This window comes from Fusarium odoratissimum, assembly GCF_000260195.1.
Source record: "Fusarium odoratissimum NRRL 54006 unplaced genomic scaffold supercont1.1, whole genome shotgun sequence".
Taxonomy (NCBI): Eukaryota; Fungi; Ascomycota; class Sordariomycetes; order Hypocreales; family Nectriaceae; genus Fusarium; species Fusarium odoratissimum.
The window spans coordinates 996,591-1,011,566 of NW_022158687.1; the positions used below are offsets into that span (position 1 = coordinate 996,591).

Here is a 14,976-nt window from a genome sequence, read left to right on the forward strand (position 1 = left end):
TCATCCTGACATCACACTAATTATAAGTTGCAGCCGGTAGGTTTAGTTTTATGATAGCAGGCAACTATGGTGCCATATCCCCAGTTCTAGTCTGTCACTGTTGCTGTAACTACTACCTTAGTTCTCTACCAGTTATGCCTCACCTGTCTCGGTATACGCAGACCGGGACTCGATGATTATGTTTGCCTAACTCACCGGGCCGATCTAAGTACTCGGGCCGCTTCTAGTTGGATTTAGCAAGCTGGAGAATTAGACTACCAAGCAAGGAAACTTATATGTTTGATCTTATTCGATCGCCTGCGTTAGTTGATCTGCCGTATATCGTAAGGCGAGAACTGAGAAAAAAATATCTCATTGTCGTTCCGATTAGAATAGACTATGTGATGAACAAGCATCCAATCAATACTGAAAACACCATCATCAGAGTTTAATCCCCCACCACTATGCAACCTGCAGAGCTACGTTTTTCCCCGAAACCCCAAGTTCAAGCCACTGGCACGATTCTCCGGGAATAGATGCAGTAGTAGTCACAATTCTGCAAAGGGATGTTCCTCATTCCACTATGTTTCTGCTCAGCTTTATCTGGTAGGGTCGTTTAGGTGCCGTTGGCATATCTAAGACAGAATGGATGTTGCCGTTGACGTGATACTGGTTTTGATAACCCTAAGCACACCTCACTTACACTTGGCGTAACTCAAACTGCACGGGCTTTTATACGATGGCCAAATGGAGAACTGACAAGCACAATAACACCCGGCCCGACAGTTTTCTTTTCTTTTTAACACTGAAACACTTCTGATAGATTCTGGGAAATTAATAGGCCATTGCAAGTTATGTTTATGATTAAACCTGTTCCCCCCTCGTCAATCGTCGTCATACGGATAAGGCGGGCCAGGCCAAGCTGGGCCAAGTATGTATGTCATGTATGAACCGACCAGGAAGTTGCAGTTTGTTGAGTTCATCAAGATAACAACTTACATATTTGTATTTCCCCTTTGGGACTGTTACGCAAAAGCCTGGGGAAAGCTGGGAGGTTTGCCCGCGGAGGCCGCAGCATCCACTGGGAGGGCAATAATCTAAGCAAGCTTAGGTACCTTGCACTGTAGAATCAGCATGTACGTACTGCGCGGGAGGGCAAGCCTCATGGAAAACTTGCAATTGAGGCTTGAATGGTGGTGATTCGCTTATGCTTGGACGTGGGACTCCAGGGGAATGGGAAGGGGGAGTCTGAGAACTGGGCTGGGCTGGGCTGGGCTGGGCTTGATCCATCCATTGGATCTACAGGGTCCTTTCTTCCAGTGGAGGATGTCTCTCGCCCACCTCCATCAATGTCTCGAACTCCACTTATAACGAGACAGTTTCTTGTGTTGGTTGTGTCTACGTAAGGCCGGCGTTGTGGAAAGAGACAACACTGGGTCTGCTTAATCAAGATCAAGATGTATGAGCACGAGGTGAAGGTATCAGGCGCATGGACACCTGGATACCCCATGATAAAGCCCCGTGAGTCAATGAATGAATGATAGTTTAGGGGAGGGGAAAGACATGTCAGCGCGTCCACTAACAGGCCTAGGTCATCAGGTACCAACTATTTCTTACTGGAAGCTTGCTTAGCACTTGTATCATTGGGTCATCATCCTGCTAAGGCTAAGGCATGGCACCCTCTAATTGTAATCAACAACCATTCTCATCCGACGGGACGATCGCCTTGTCCGAGTCCGTGGAATAGTTGAGATGAAGACAGGCTGTCCATTCTATAGCCTTCGAGTATCTGTTCATCTGTCGTTTCAAGAGTCACAGCTTGCGTAATACGCGAGAGGCCTCAGATGGTTTTTGGGGTTTTTGATGAATTGCTCGATACAAGGATGATAGCGTCGTCCATCATCATTCCCCGCTTCCCGTTAATAAGTTAATTTTGGGAGTGTTCTTGAGTGTGTATCAACCCCGTACCTCGTTCTGGATACCCAATTTCATATCGCCATTGTTTACGGTGTCTTCCTGTCAATCAGTGTCGGTGTCTTCTGCCACCGGAGATCTGCTTGTCAAGCTTGGATCTACAGAGCAGCTTGGTATCGTACTGTGCGATTGTTTCAGTCTCCAATTGCCAGGGAGATCCAGCGGAAGACCGGGCATGTAGCCCCGATAAGTGCGAGACCGGCGCTGACACTGTACGGACCGCATAAACAGTCGGTGAGATACTCGTGTGAATATCTCCTCAACCGCACTGTCTTGCGCCGACAACGGGACCCACTCGGCCCTGTAGGTACATCTCGGATCAGATACCTGCCCCCGCCACTGACAATGAACTTGCAGACTCGCCAAGTGAGTGAGCCCACACCACTACCTACCACCACTCCTCTATCACCATTTGCCTGCAAGGTCAGTTCCAGTCTCCACGTTTTCACACACAATCTGACCAAAGTGTGGAAGAGGGACTCGCTGGGTAAACGACCGACCCCGAGAGGCCCAGCTAAGGTACGGAACAAGAGCAATCCATTACCCACGAAGCTACTACATTAGCACAGTTCAAAGTCATCTCAGCCAGCAAATGCCTGCACTGTCGCTTATTCTGTCTCTGTTCATTTATCTCCACTACGTACACCAGCTAGTAACAGCCTCTACTGCTAGCCCAGACCAGACAGGCCAGACAGACCATCTGGAGACTCAGCGCATCAATCAAGTCAATCAATCAATCAATCCCATCCAACTCTTTGCCTCGCTACTTACCTACCTATTCTATTTCTCTCTCATCCTCTCTTGTCATCATCATCCCTTCCTTATTCCCCTCACTATACGAAAATTGTAATCTTTTTCTTCTTCACTCGCCACACGCACACATAACGCAGTACACACCTTTTAGCTGCGAACACGCACCTGGACCAGGGGTATCTGACAGCACAGGACCCTGACCGTCTCGCTCGTCCCGTCTCGTTTTTCCATTGACTGACCTGCTTGACCTGCTGGCGCCTGCCGACTGTGCCCGCTGTGTTCGCGTGCGTCTACTCCGTACCATCCAAAACCAAACCAAACCAACCCAAACCCAAACCGCTAGGGGCTCGCCCATCCATCCATATTACGATCCTGCCCCAACAATCACGAATTGCCGATTTCTCTGATTATCGATTCGACGCCCGAACTCGTCAGCAACACATTCTGTTCCTAAACAGAACAACATCGCATTTTCGTCTACGACCAGCATCGACATTTTTACTCGAGCCCGCAATCGAATTTACGTGTGTTGATGCCTTGAACGCTTTTTGCCGACTCCCCCGCGCGACGCCAACAGTATTCTGCGACGCCAATTTCAATTGAACCTACCGATCACCACTTTTCCCGTTGTCCACCGACGCCTACGGGTCGTTCCAGCCTCTCTTCGCTGGTCATGACGCCCGCTCCTACCGGCCCAGGTAGCCCTCTGATCGCAGGAGCTGCTATGTCGGGCGGCGATTTCAACGATTTTTCCGATGAAGAGCTTGGCGCTTCAAACCTCTTCGACTTTTCTAATAGCCCAGATACCCTCCAGTCATTCGAGTCGCTCGGCGGAAACGACGCGAAAACGTTTCTCACACCCCAAGAATTAACAGGGGCACCTCTTCCTGATTCTCCGAACGGTTCCTATCAAGACTCATCATCTGAAACGGCCTCCTCTAAACGCACTGCAACCCCAACCTCCAAGGCCGCCATGCACCCCGCTGAAGCGATGTTGGAGGAAGACGAAATGAAGGTGGAATGGGGAAACAGCTTTTTTAACGACGACGATCACTTTGTTTTTGGTCAAAATCACGACGATGCGTCAATGGAAATGTACCCTTTTGGCGAACCTGGAGAATCCATCCTCGAGCACCCCTACGATATGGACACCGCTTCTAGTAGCCCAGAAGGCTTAAATACAGAACAACCGGCTCTCACATCTCAGATGCCCACAGTCAGCTCGAAAGCCCCTATCAAAGATGCAACACCTAAGAGGAAGAAAGCACAGGGTCACCAGAAAGCCTCTTCAGTATGTTCATCGCACAATTTTTTCAACCAGACGAGCCCTTTGTTAACGAACTTGAAGCAATACTCGGTATCTTCAGCAATGAATGGATTAAAAACATCAGCATCACGAGAAGTTTCGCCAATGTCCAACATGGTGCTGAGCCATGGCAGTTCTCCAGCGCCTCTCTTCAATTCTCCCTCGCCCAATACTCAAATAGATTTCTCTAGAGTTGTGAATGGAGGAGTGGGAGCACAGCATGTGTGGCCAAACAAAATCGACGTGGCAGCGCAACCAGTACCCGACAGCTTGCCTATGCATTTTAGCGGTCAGATGAACCAGCCTATGCCTATGCCGCAGCAAATGCCAATGCCCACACAATTCAACTTCAATGGACGATGCCAATTAAAAATCATGCCTACGCCTCTCAAGTCGAGGGTCGAGACCCAGATCCCTATCAAAATGACCCTGTGGCCATTGCCGCCTGGGGTCACCAAACTGCATCTGCCACCCCACACCATTTCAAAGCCTAAGCTGTTGTCGAAGCCAACGCCTGAGAAGTCTCCAGATATGCTCGAGCTGCATGTCTCATTAGTTTGCACGAGTGCAATGGATGAGCCTGGTGTCAAAGAAGCCGCGCTCAAGCGGGCGGCATCACACCCCCAGGGCTATCTTCCGCCTCTGCCAGATAACAACAGTTCTCAACCAAAAGGCGGCGATGTACGTATTTGCCAAGGTTGCATAACGAGAGAGCGAAAGCGCGCGGCTCGGAAAAAGATCAAGAAGCCAGAGGAAGAGAAGGTCTGGCTGGAAGACGAAGAGCGCCGTGTCATTGTCTTCAACACGCAAGAAGTCAAGGACTGGCAACCTCCCAGCGGCGTCATGGAGTCAACTGTTCCCGAGGGTACCATGCAGGTTGATGCTGCGATGCGCATTGCTTGCTATTGTCGACACCATGGCGAAAAGATGGGATTCAATGTTATCTTCACCATTAAAGATTTCCAAGACAGAGTCGTCGCCCAGGCCATGTCAAACCCAATTATGATCACTGACGACCACAAGACTCACCCAATTGCTCAGGTTGCGGCACAGCAGCCAGCTATTCCAGAACCCCCTATGCCATCCCTACCCCAAGCAAGTATTGAGAACAACGTTCTTCTACCACCTACCACCAATGGATCCTTCCGCATGTCGCCGTCTAACGGCGATTTATCGAATATGCATAGAAGCAGCCAGGCCTCATACCAATCTAAAGCATCGTCAACTGGTAATCTTGGTAGGACACTCTCGCGCCCAGCTTCGCCAACTCTTGGTGGCCCGATGGCAAAGAAGAGAAAGTCAAGCGCTTCGAGAGTTCCTAATGGACTTACCATGACCCGCTTGGATACGTCACCCTCACCTGGGGCGGATGTCAATCAGCTATCTAATGCTACATCCCCTTTTACACCTAACCTCGCTGCCTTCTCTCAAGCCGATCCGATGTTTGGACAGCAAGCAATGGCCTTTACCACAGGTCCTCCTACACCCAGCAACGAGCTACCAGGGTTCTACGCCAATCACCGCTCCGCGAGTATGGATAACATGGCCATGGCGCAGCTTTACTCAGCACCTGCTTCAGGACACCCGAGCCGTGCTCCCAGCCCCAATGGCCTTCGAAACAGTATCGTTGGCAACCCCCAGAACCAATTTGCCCAGGCACTCGCAAGCACCTTCAGTGTGCCTACAGGCATGACGCCACTGCGAGCACCTCCAGTCATTCACAAGATCATTCCCAACGAGGGTCCTACAGTGGGAGGTATTGAAGTGACAGTTCTGGGTGCTGCCTTTTTCCAGGGGCTTGAAATCTGGTTTGGCAACCACAAAGCCACGACTACTACGTTCTGGGGCGAATCATCAGTTGTCTGTCTACTGCCACCCGCTCCTGGCCCTGGACCTGTGCCAGTCACTTTCAAGAACCAGAACCCTCAGGCCGGCCAAGCTTTCTTAAACACAGCAAAACAGCCGCCTACTTTCAATTACTTGGACGATGGCGAGGACAAGCTGATTCGAGCTGCTCTGTCTGTACTGGGGCATAAGATGTCGGGCCAAATGATTGATGCCATGGACGTCGCCAGAAGAATTTTGGATAACGGAAATGGAAGCCACTGGTCTGGTGGTTCTGACGGTGCCCAGGGTGGTTCCTCATCAGGGGGAGCCATGTTCAGCCATGCCCCTTATGCTCATCTCGAGTCTCAGCTTCTGAAGTGCCTGGACCTCATTGACCTCGATGACAGCATGCACAGAACCCGCCTGGATCTCAAGAGACCCACCGGTCATACTATGCTTCACCTCTCTTGTTCGCTAGGCTACCATCGCTTGGTTGCAGCCTTGCTGGCCAGAGGTGCAAACCCGGATGCTAGAGATAGGGGTGGCTTCACACCTCTTCATATCGCATCGATCCACAACCACCCTGAGATCGTTAGAAGGCTCATGCTGAACGGTGCCGACCCCACCATCAGGAGCGTATCTGGACTTGCCGCTTCCGATATTGCTCAGTCGCGTGCTGTAATCCACGCTATCCGCCGTTCTCAGCGACATGCCCGATCCCGCAGCAGCGGTGGCTCCGGTTCTCTTCACAGCCGAGCCAGCAGTGCCACTTCGCTCCGATCGCTCTGGGAGCCTATGACTAAGATTCACAGTCACGAAGAGCCAATCTCACCTGATTCTAGCGAGGAGAGTCCAGAGTACACATCGGGAGATTTCGAGGATGAGGATCCCGATGAGGATTCCTACTTGAGCATGAGAAGACCTAGTGGCTTCAGGCAAGATCGTGAGCGACCCAATCTTCGCCGCCAGCAGACTAGCGAAATGGAGGAGGAACTTGCACCACCTGCTACAACAATGGCTGCTCTCAAGGAGCAGTTCCAGCAACAGGTCCACCAATTCCAGCAGTTCCAACAGTCGATTGCTATGCAGTTCCAGAATTTCCCACATTTCCCTCAGATGCCTCAAATGCCTGCATTGCCTAACATGCCTGGCTACCAAGCACCCTTCATGCGACGAGTCCAGCAACTGATGCCAGGTATGGCAGGTCCTCGTGCTGATGGCGAGCAGCCTCAGCGCTGGTGGGATTCGTCTTCCAAGGCAGCCGCGCCAGCACCTCCGGCTTACGAGGAGATCTTCCCCCAGGAAAGTCTCGACCAAAAGCATGAGTCAGCTGCCCGAGCTGCTGTGGAGGCTGAGGCTGATCAAAAATGCGCGGCCTTGTTCGACCAGACCACATCTACTGAGACCGAGTCGGCTGAAATTACTGAAGTCACCGAAGTGGCTGAAATCAAGACTGAAGAGCCAGGAGTCCTCAAGATTGGCCGAAAGAACGCCATCACCAAGGAGCAGCAAGAGCAATTCCGCCGAGCACATGAAGTCAAGATGAAGAGGATTAGCAGTGACCACAATCTGTTCTTCATCTGGGTAAGTCACCTCGAAGTCTATCTTGCATGCATCCCAGAACTAACCAAGGTACAGATCCCCCTCCTCCTTGTAATGATTTGCGGCATGCTATACAGCTACTTCCCTTGGCTCTTCACCTTTGCCTGGGCTTTTGTTCGCTCACTATATCAGAACGGGCTCACCAAGACACAGCAACTACTTCAACAAAATCTACCAGAGCGGGTTCTCGAAGGTGTTGAAGTTTGATGATTTATGATGGTGTTCCTCATCACTTGTTCACAATCCCAAAGCGTATTTATTTCTCCTACGGATTGGGCTGGGCGTTTATTATTTGTTTTACCACTTATGACCGATGCAACCTGTTTCTCCTTTATACTATTGTCATTCGTTCAGGCATTTTTGGTCCCAGCGTACAAAGAACTATTATATCTTCCAGGGCTGCTACAATGTCCCAAGCGATCAACGTGAGATGGATCTGGAGGATTTCCATCAGAAATACGAAGCGCACAGCGGGTCGACATGAACAGAGAGCCTTTTCTTTGGCAGTTTTCCCTGGGATGAACTTGGACGGGCAATAGAGGTGGTCTTTGAAATCGGGGTTTCATCAACTGTTTTAACACACAACTATGGGAAGTCTCCTAGGCAGATGGGTGATTAGGGAATAATGAGGTGTTGATGTTTTCTGGTTATGGACCTCTGGTGAATGAAGTGGTTGAAGATTTTGGTGGAATGTAAGGAGACTGTATATGTATATAGGTATAACCGAAAAGGTAGAAACGAACTGGCTTAATTGACTGCTATCCCTTAATCGTCTGCGTCAGATTTCATTGTGTGCGATTCTACCTCGCCGGCCATGGACGCCTTTCTGATCCCAATAAACATACAAATCTTCATCCAGGTAGAGCACTCTTGCAATATTGCCTGTGTATTTCATCTTCACTTGACCTACTTCGATACGTCACACACACAGCATCGTGTCATGAGAATCGTTAATTAATACACATATACCCCCAACGCCGTTACCCTTCCGTCGGCCTTGGTCCCAAGCGCACAGGCTACTTATCAGCCAAGGACCGTAATCCACCACTGTTCCCATTTTCCCCCAAGATCAAAACCTATAACCCCTTCCCATCCGATATCCCAAGTGCAGGAAGCCTCCATATCCAACGGATGAGGAGACATCAGAAAAGTTTGTCATGTCGCATGTCATCATGGATATCTCCCACGTGAATATACAAAGAGTAATTCATTCGTAAAAGTCCCAGAAACAAAAACAAGGTCGTGGCCGCGTCAAGAGTCGTTCGATCCGCCGCTACAGAGCTTCTGAGCTCATGCTTCCATCTCACCACTGCCATTATCCGCTGTCGATAAGTGTCTCGCGTGCTGTTGTATGTTAACAATATAGTGAAAAGTCAGAGGCGCCATCATCAGACTAATAACGAGAGCGAATTGCTGGAGCCGTGTTCTCAGCATCTTCATCGTAGGCGGCAAACTTTTCAGGGATATTAGGAACCTTTGGGATGCCCCTGTTAGCATTTGGTACGACACTGAGTCCTTCCGCAGCACTCTTTCGCGAACGTAGGATTCGCGTGTATTGGACCTCTTGCAGTGGCTGTCTAGAGTCTTCGATGCTCCTTCTAGAAGCAGAAGCAGGTCGGCGATCGATGTCCAGGGAGCCTCGACCACCGCCTCCAGGAAGACGGCCCAGGACACGGCGAGCGAGTGTGTTATACTCCTTGCTAGCTCCATGAGGCCCCGACACACTACGTCGTGATGAGAGCATGTTGCGGCGAGAAGCGACATTTCGCAGTTTCGGTAGGGTGATATCTCGAGAAGCAGACTTACGTAGCTTCTTCTTTGGGGTTGGAGGGTCACGAGATGCACTCTCTCCTTCATCCTCAGAGTTTGAGTCAGCTGCTGCGCGCTTTGTTCCTCGGGAGGAGGCACTGGCAGGTGATCGAATAGGAGAAGGTGCACGAGAAGCCGAGGGCGTTGCTGCTCGAGATCCCCTGGTCTGTCGAGGCGGCTGAAGATAGTCTCGCGACATACGACCGGTATAAACAGTTGGGGCTGGGGCAGCTCCAATGGGAGTTGGTGGTGGAGCACTGTCAGAGATTGGAGGTGTGAAGAACCCCGATGCAACGAGCTCTTCATAAGTAGCGGCTCCTGGACCATCGGGACGTAAGTGGTGCTTTTGCAGATGCTTGATCTTGGTAGGTGACTTGGGTGGTGAAGGTGCATTATAGTTTGGGGCCCGAGGAATACCATCTTGAGGCGTGGTAGCTCGAGATAAGGCGTCTCTAAGAGATGTCGGATGAGGGGGGGCAGATAGGTGGTGTGAGGTCTGAACAGAACCGGGAGGTGGTTGTCGAGTAGACTGAATAGCATGAGACGAGAAGAAACCTGAAGCCATCAAATTGTGATAGTTGGCCAATATCTCTTCTCGGCTCGGCATATCCTCCCTGGGAGTCTCTTCAACAGTCTTCAGCTCCACAGGCCCATCTCTAGAACCATTCTCCCTCTCCCTTTGTCTGCCTCGTTGTTCAGACTGATCACGCTTACGGCTCCTCGACCTCTTCCTCGCCCCTCTCTCTTCTTCATTATCCCTCTTAAATCCCAATCTCCCTCTCACCTCATCCCAAACTTGACCCAGAAGTCTTCCTCGCTTGACCTGCTTGTCGGAGAAGTCATCGCTCATCGGTCGCGAATTGTTGGATTTGATATTCGTCAGAGCAGGTCGCTCGAGAGCAGCGCGCTCTTCAGGACCCAGAAAGTGCACTGGCGGCGCAGCAGAAGTCCTATCATTCATAGAGCCTTCCTGGAATCGACTCGCACTGAGTGCGCGTCGACTTTTCGGCCGACCCATTGGGAAGGTTTTGTATACGTATGGCGTACAAGTTGTGATACAGTCTTAAGCACGATTACGTCGGTTTTTTTCTCAACGATAGGGACGGGTAGAAAAAACGTTGAAGGTCTAAACTCAGCACAACATGACGAGTTCAGAAGACGAGTAAAAAGGTGGCTGAACAAACAAGACGCATCTGTAAGACGTAGAGTTGGTCTGGTCTGGTCTGGTAAGTAAGGTAGCTTGGATAGAAAGCGGAGGATTTGTTGACATTGGAGCACACGTGATTTCACCACGGCAACGAGCAAGAAGGAGCGGGGATGCAACGTACCTGCAGCAGTAGCGAGAGCACTGACCTGGAATGGAAGGAGGTACAAGGGTACTTTCAATCGTCGGGAAGCCAAAAGTGGAAATGCAGCTCCAGGTGAATTACCGAAACGGAGATTTAATTTCCTTTGTTTTGGATGAACAAGGGGTCGAGTGACTCGAATCGTCGATTTCAGCTTTGGGAACGTGATCTTGGAACATATATTATGACTTGGCATATTTCCACCGTTGAGCTAGAACAACTATATTCATATCTTATTCCTGCCAAACTGCCTATCCATTCCATCAGTGTGGCCTCGATTATCCAACGTGAATTCAAATTCTAAAAGAACAAGTCTGTGGAGCATGCACAAGTTATGTCGATCCGACTATACAAGCTAGACATGGATATCTGGTCAAGAATTCACTTCTCATCTTCCGTACCGACAGATTGGTAACTTATGCTTTACACATGACACTGGACCAAACACGGCATGAATCAGTGAATGATATGTTTGTTTGTGATAACTCCTGTTGAATACCGAAACCTTTCCCAAAATCTCAGACAATATCTTGCTTCCCCACTAAGAACTTGCATGGATAAAATCTATCATGATGTGCTACCAACCCCATCCATGAAGTTTTTGTTTCGAGTTTACCCCGGTATCCCAGCCTTGTTGCTCCAAGTCAAGTCACACTGTCCTAGACAAACGTCGCAGATTGTCAAGTGAAATAGAATAACGAGAAAGTAAAAGAGATGAACGGAAGTAAAAGCCTCAGTAGCACCAGTGGTCAAAGTAGTAAAGGTAGATCAATGTAAATAAGAATAAAGAAAAATAGCTGTCGTAGTAGGTGATCGTTCGTGATCGTAGAAGACAAAATCATTCGTATCCAAATGTGAATGATTCTGCATAAGGAAATCTTTGCTGGATGAAGTAATCCGGGTCCGATAAGTCTGCCATTCCCAAGACTTTAAATCCCACATAATTGCGCCCAAACTCCTCAACATTGCGGTTTCATGCGTCTTCCGTCATTCCAAAATCGCCCAATAGATAGAAATACAAAACACTAGAACGCCAGAATCGATACTTTTCCAGTGTGGTCTTTAAGATGTAGGTATCTACTCGTCATAATACCGGTTGAACTGGACGGAGCTGATTTGACCATCGGCTCGAGAGTACCAGCCTTGGTCATGATCGGGGCTATAACCACGGTGAGATCGACCGTAGTGAGGATCCACTTGTCGCTGACCATTGTGAAGTGGACGGGTGCTCTGGGCGAAGACGCTCTCGTGCTTGCGCTTGCCACCAACATTGATAGGAGGTAGTTCAGGAGCAGGACCGGTCTGTGGCTCAATAGGAGGTAGCGGCGAAACGGGAGAGACGAGCTGGTCTATCTTGAGAGCCGGGAGGGAGGTCTGGCTGTGCATAGGTCGAGGGCGAGGTGCAGCAACAGGCGTGGGCGGGTACGACGGCCGCGAGTCTCGGCGATGGTGGCCTTCGGTAGAGTAGACCGAAGGGGAAGGGGGAACGTAGGTGCTGCTAGATTGTCTACGGTCATACAATTCGTGCTTAAGGGATGGAGCTGGTGAAGGGCATGAAGGAGGAATGTTACGGTTGACGTAACCGTAAGGCACATCCGTCTTGGAGTATGGAGACTGAGCTGTAGGAGCATAAGAACCATTGGGCGGACCGGGCGTTATTTGCAGGCCAGGTTGGTGCGCATATTGTCGTGGTGTTGGATACTGAGCAGCAGAGGAGTCTCCGAAGTCGAGGTGACGCGATGCAGAAGGAGCAGGCTCATAGGAGGGAGGTGGTGGTGGTGGGGGCGGATAAGAATCCACCATCGAAGGTCGGCGAGAAGCGTCGGTGTAAGGAGTTCGATGTTCGCTCGAGTTACTGTGAGATCGGTTTCGGATACTATGGGGGTCTTCTGATGCTGGAGTGATAGTCCTTCTGCGACCAAAGTCCTCTTCCCGACGTTCGAAACCGTTTCCACCACTGTTGCTGTTACCAGCACCGGGCTTGCTTTCCCGCTTCCTCATACGAACATCTCGTCGAATTCGAACTCGGCAGCCCTGGTCGGCAACAGTCTTGCTGAGTTGAGTACTCTCCATCAATCCAGGAAACTTCTTAGCGCTGTAGACGCTGAAAGGTTCAGTCTTGATTTCCATTCTATAGTCGACTCCGGGTGGAAGATCGCCATCGGCAGGTTCCAGATCATAGTCTCTTTCCTCCTTGGTAGTCTCAAACAAACTGAAGGTCAGTATGTAGAGGCCCTCGTGGCGGACAGAAAGGTCGGGAAAGATGAAATAACCAGCTTCGGTGGGACGGTCGAGATAGGCCATGCCAGAAGCGGGAACACCAGTCAGAATGGGTGGGTTGCCAGCAGCTGGAGTATTAACACGACCGCGTGCAAGTGGACGGGCATGCTCGAGACTGGCGTAGAGAAAGAAGTTGGCGTTGTAGTCAAAAGTGATGTCCTTGCCCTCTTCCACACTAGGTCCCTCGATAATCCGAAGCTCGACAACCGGGGGAGGATCAACAGGTCGGCGGTCACTGTTGGCTATAAATGGTCAGCACGGAAAGTACGTAGTAAGAATGAGAGACAAGACGCCAATGTGCAGTCAAGACCCCTATTCCCATGCCAGTCAGCTTACCTTTTGAACCAGAACCGCAGGCTCGGGCACGCTCAGGTTGCTGCAGAACAGTCATCTGATACCAGAGGCTGCGGTTCTCTCTTGTAACTCTGTGGATCCTGTTGATAACATCGCGCTTTGGCTCGGCAGGAATCGAGGATGGTGTAGCCATATTGAATATTAGTGAGGCGCGTGAGAACGCGCTGACGAAGAGAACGATTGAGAATTGAAGTAAAGTCAAGTCAAGCCTATCAATCAGACGTTGTCAGTTTGAGACCCAAATCAACGGTTGACAGTTTAGTTTAATCACACGGGCCGAGCGGTCATGCAAGCGAACAGAACCACTCGATTGGTATAAAACAAGTTAATTGTTCAAACGGTTGAGAGAGGGTTTTGCACGTTGGAGGTAATGAATGGTTGGTTGGCTTCTGGCAGGGGACTCACCCTCAATGTGATACGCCCGTTAATTAAAAATATTCGGGTCGGGCAGAGTAGAGTTCAGTATGGAAATTGCGTGTGAGTGTATTGTAGTTTGTCAATTCATTCACGGACGGAGGGCGACGACCGTGATTGAAGACGGTAGAGGTTGTCGAGTTGAAGAGAAAGAGAGCGAAACCTCAACGCGACATACGAGAATGAGACCAGAGGGAGGAGGAGGAGTAAGGTAAGGTAGGTACAAGTGTATGAACGAGTAGGGGAGTGAACAAGAAGAAGAAGGGGAAGCGAGGAAGCGAGAGGCCGGGGGCAGAGGCCGTTGAAGAGGCAGACCCAGGACCGTAGACAAGTACCTTGGCGTAGGGATAGCGTATGTCGCTAAAAGACCCTAACGAATAAGCCTGAGCAGGGGACTTTAAACTGGAAGGATGCAATGGAAGCAAGGCCCAGCCCCAGCCAGCAGAGAACGTCCAAAGTTGGCTGAGTGGAGCTAAAGAGACAAGCTGAACAGGCCAGAACAGCAGCAAGCAGGCGAGGTAAGGTACGTAGATGCTGTACAAGCACTATTCCCGTCGGTCCAGTGCAGTCAGTGCATGCAGATTTGGACAAGAGAATGGATGGATTGGTTGATTGGATGCAAGCGAGTACAGTGCGTGATCTTGTTATGCTAAAAGCCCGCGGCTCCGCGGGTAAATACGTCGTCGCTGATGAAAGTAAAACTAGATTAATCACTAGAGGCAGACAGGACCAGAAAATGGCGGAGTTGTTTCTGAATAGGGCAGGGTGATAGTTAAGGTTAGACTAAGCATTCGGGCACTTGACAGAACGCGACAGAGCGAGAAGATGATGATGATGGGAGATCCATTCGAGGTGTGTGTGTGATGTCTGATGGAAGGGTCCCTTGAACCTCCGTGGGCACAGACAAGAACAGGGATAATAATGAATGAGTTTGAATAGTGAGGATGGTGGCTTAATTCCCCGGCCCAGGAGCCTGGCTCAGGTGGCTACAGCTGACTCGAACCGCCCACGGACGCTCTCAAAACGCCCTGTAGGCCACTGAGACTGGCCAAGAGGAACCGGCTGATCGCCTGGGATCTTTGGTCTCGGGGTCCCATTGTTGGGGGGGTGTTCGTCCATGGCCAAGGAGACGGGACTTGGGATCGGCCCAATAAGAAGCTGTTGTTGGTTGAATGCAACCTTGGAGGGGAAAAGACAAGACGGGAGGCTTGGATGGAAGACCCAGGTTCCGAGATCCAGTCAAAAATTAACTTCAACATTCACAATTTGACTGTTTTCTTCTGGAATTCTCAACCTGTCACTGGTGATCTCCTGTGTTTACAGATTCGTTAG

General features: G+C 50.3%; 3 protein-coding genes across 10 annotated transcripts; 1 reads left to right on the forward strand and 2 right to left on the reverse strand.

Annotated features, from left to right (window-relative positions):
- The first annotated feature begins 2,317 nt into the window (after positions 1-2,317).
- FOIG_00368 (uncharacterized protein) lies at positions 2,318-8,217 on the forward strand. 5 transcript variants are annotated; one of them, XM_031196469.1, is made up of 5 exons: positions 2,318-2,376; positions 2,428-2,472; positions 2,523-3,997; positions 4,055-7,423; positions 7,478-8,217. In XM_031196469.1, exons 3-5 carry the CDS (start codon positions 3,380-3,382, stop codon positions 7,646-7,648), a joined length of 4,158 nt encoding a protein of 1,385 aa, XP_031072236.1. In that variant the 5' UTR covers positions 2,318-2,376; positions 2,428-2,472; positions 2,523-3,379; the 3' UTR covers positions 7,649-8,217. The 5 variants fall into 5 exon arrangements, with proteins under 5 accessions (XP_031072236.1, XP_031072238.1, XP_031072237.1 ...); XM_031196471.1 differs by lacking the exon at positions 2,318-2,376 and having other exon boundaries at positions 2,420-2,990; positions 3,050-3,997; XM_031196470.1 differs by lacking the exon at positions 2,318-2,376 and having other exon boundaries at positions 2,420-3,997.
- A 55-nt stretch (positions 8,218-8,272) lies between these two features.
- Positions 8,273-10,637, reverse strand: FOIG_00369 (uncharacterized protein). 2 transcript variants are annotated; one of them, XM_031196473.1, is made up of 3 exons: positions 10,579-10,637; positions 9,248-10,468; positions 8,297-8,915 (listed from the first exon to the last, which is right to left on the reverse strand). In XM_031196473.1, exons 2-3 carry the CDS (start codon positions 10,266-10,268, stop codon positions 8,908-8,910), a joined length of 1,029 nt encoding a protein of 342 aa, XP_031072240.1. In that variant the 5' UTR covers positions 10,269-10,468; positions 10,579-10,637; the 3' UTR covers positions 8,297-8,907. The 2 variants fall into 2 exon arrangements, with proteins under 2 accessions (XP_031072239.1, XP_031072240.1); XM_031196472.1 differs by having other exon boundaries at positions 8,273-10,468.
- A 94-nt stretch (positions 10,638-10,731) lies between these two features.
- On the reverse strand, positions 10,732-14,367 carry FOIG_00370 (uncharacterized protein). 3 transcript variants are annotated; one of them, XM_031196475.1, is made up of 3 exons: positions 13,636-14,367; positions 13,213-13,439; positions 10,732-13,118 (listed from the first exon to the last, which is right to left on the reverse strand). In XM_031196475.1, exons 2-3 carry the CDS (start codon positions 13,361-13,363, stop codon positions 11,674-11,676), a joined length of 1,596 nt encoding a protein of 531 aa, XP_031072242.1. In that variant the 5' UTR covers positions 13,364-13,439; positions 13,636-14,367; the 3' UTR covers positions 10,732-11,673. The 3 variants fall into 3 exon arrangements, with proteins under 3 accessions (XP_031072242.1, XP_031072243.1, XP_031072241.1); XM_031196476.1 differs by having other exon boundaries at positions 10,732-13,439; XM_031196474.1 differs by having other exon boundaries at positions 13,213-14,367.
- Positions 14,368-14,976: the final 609 nt, after the last annotated feature.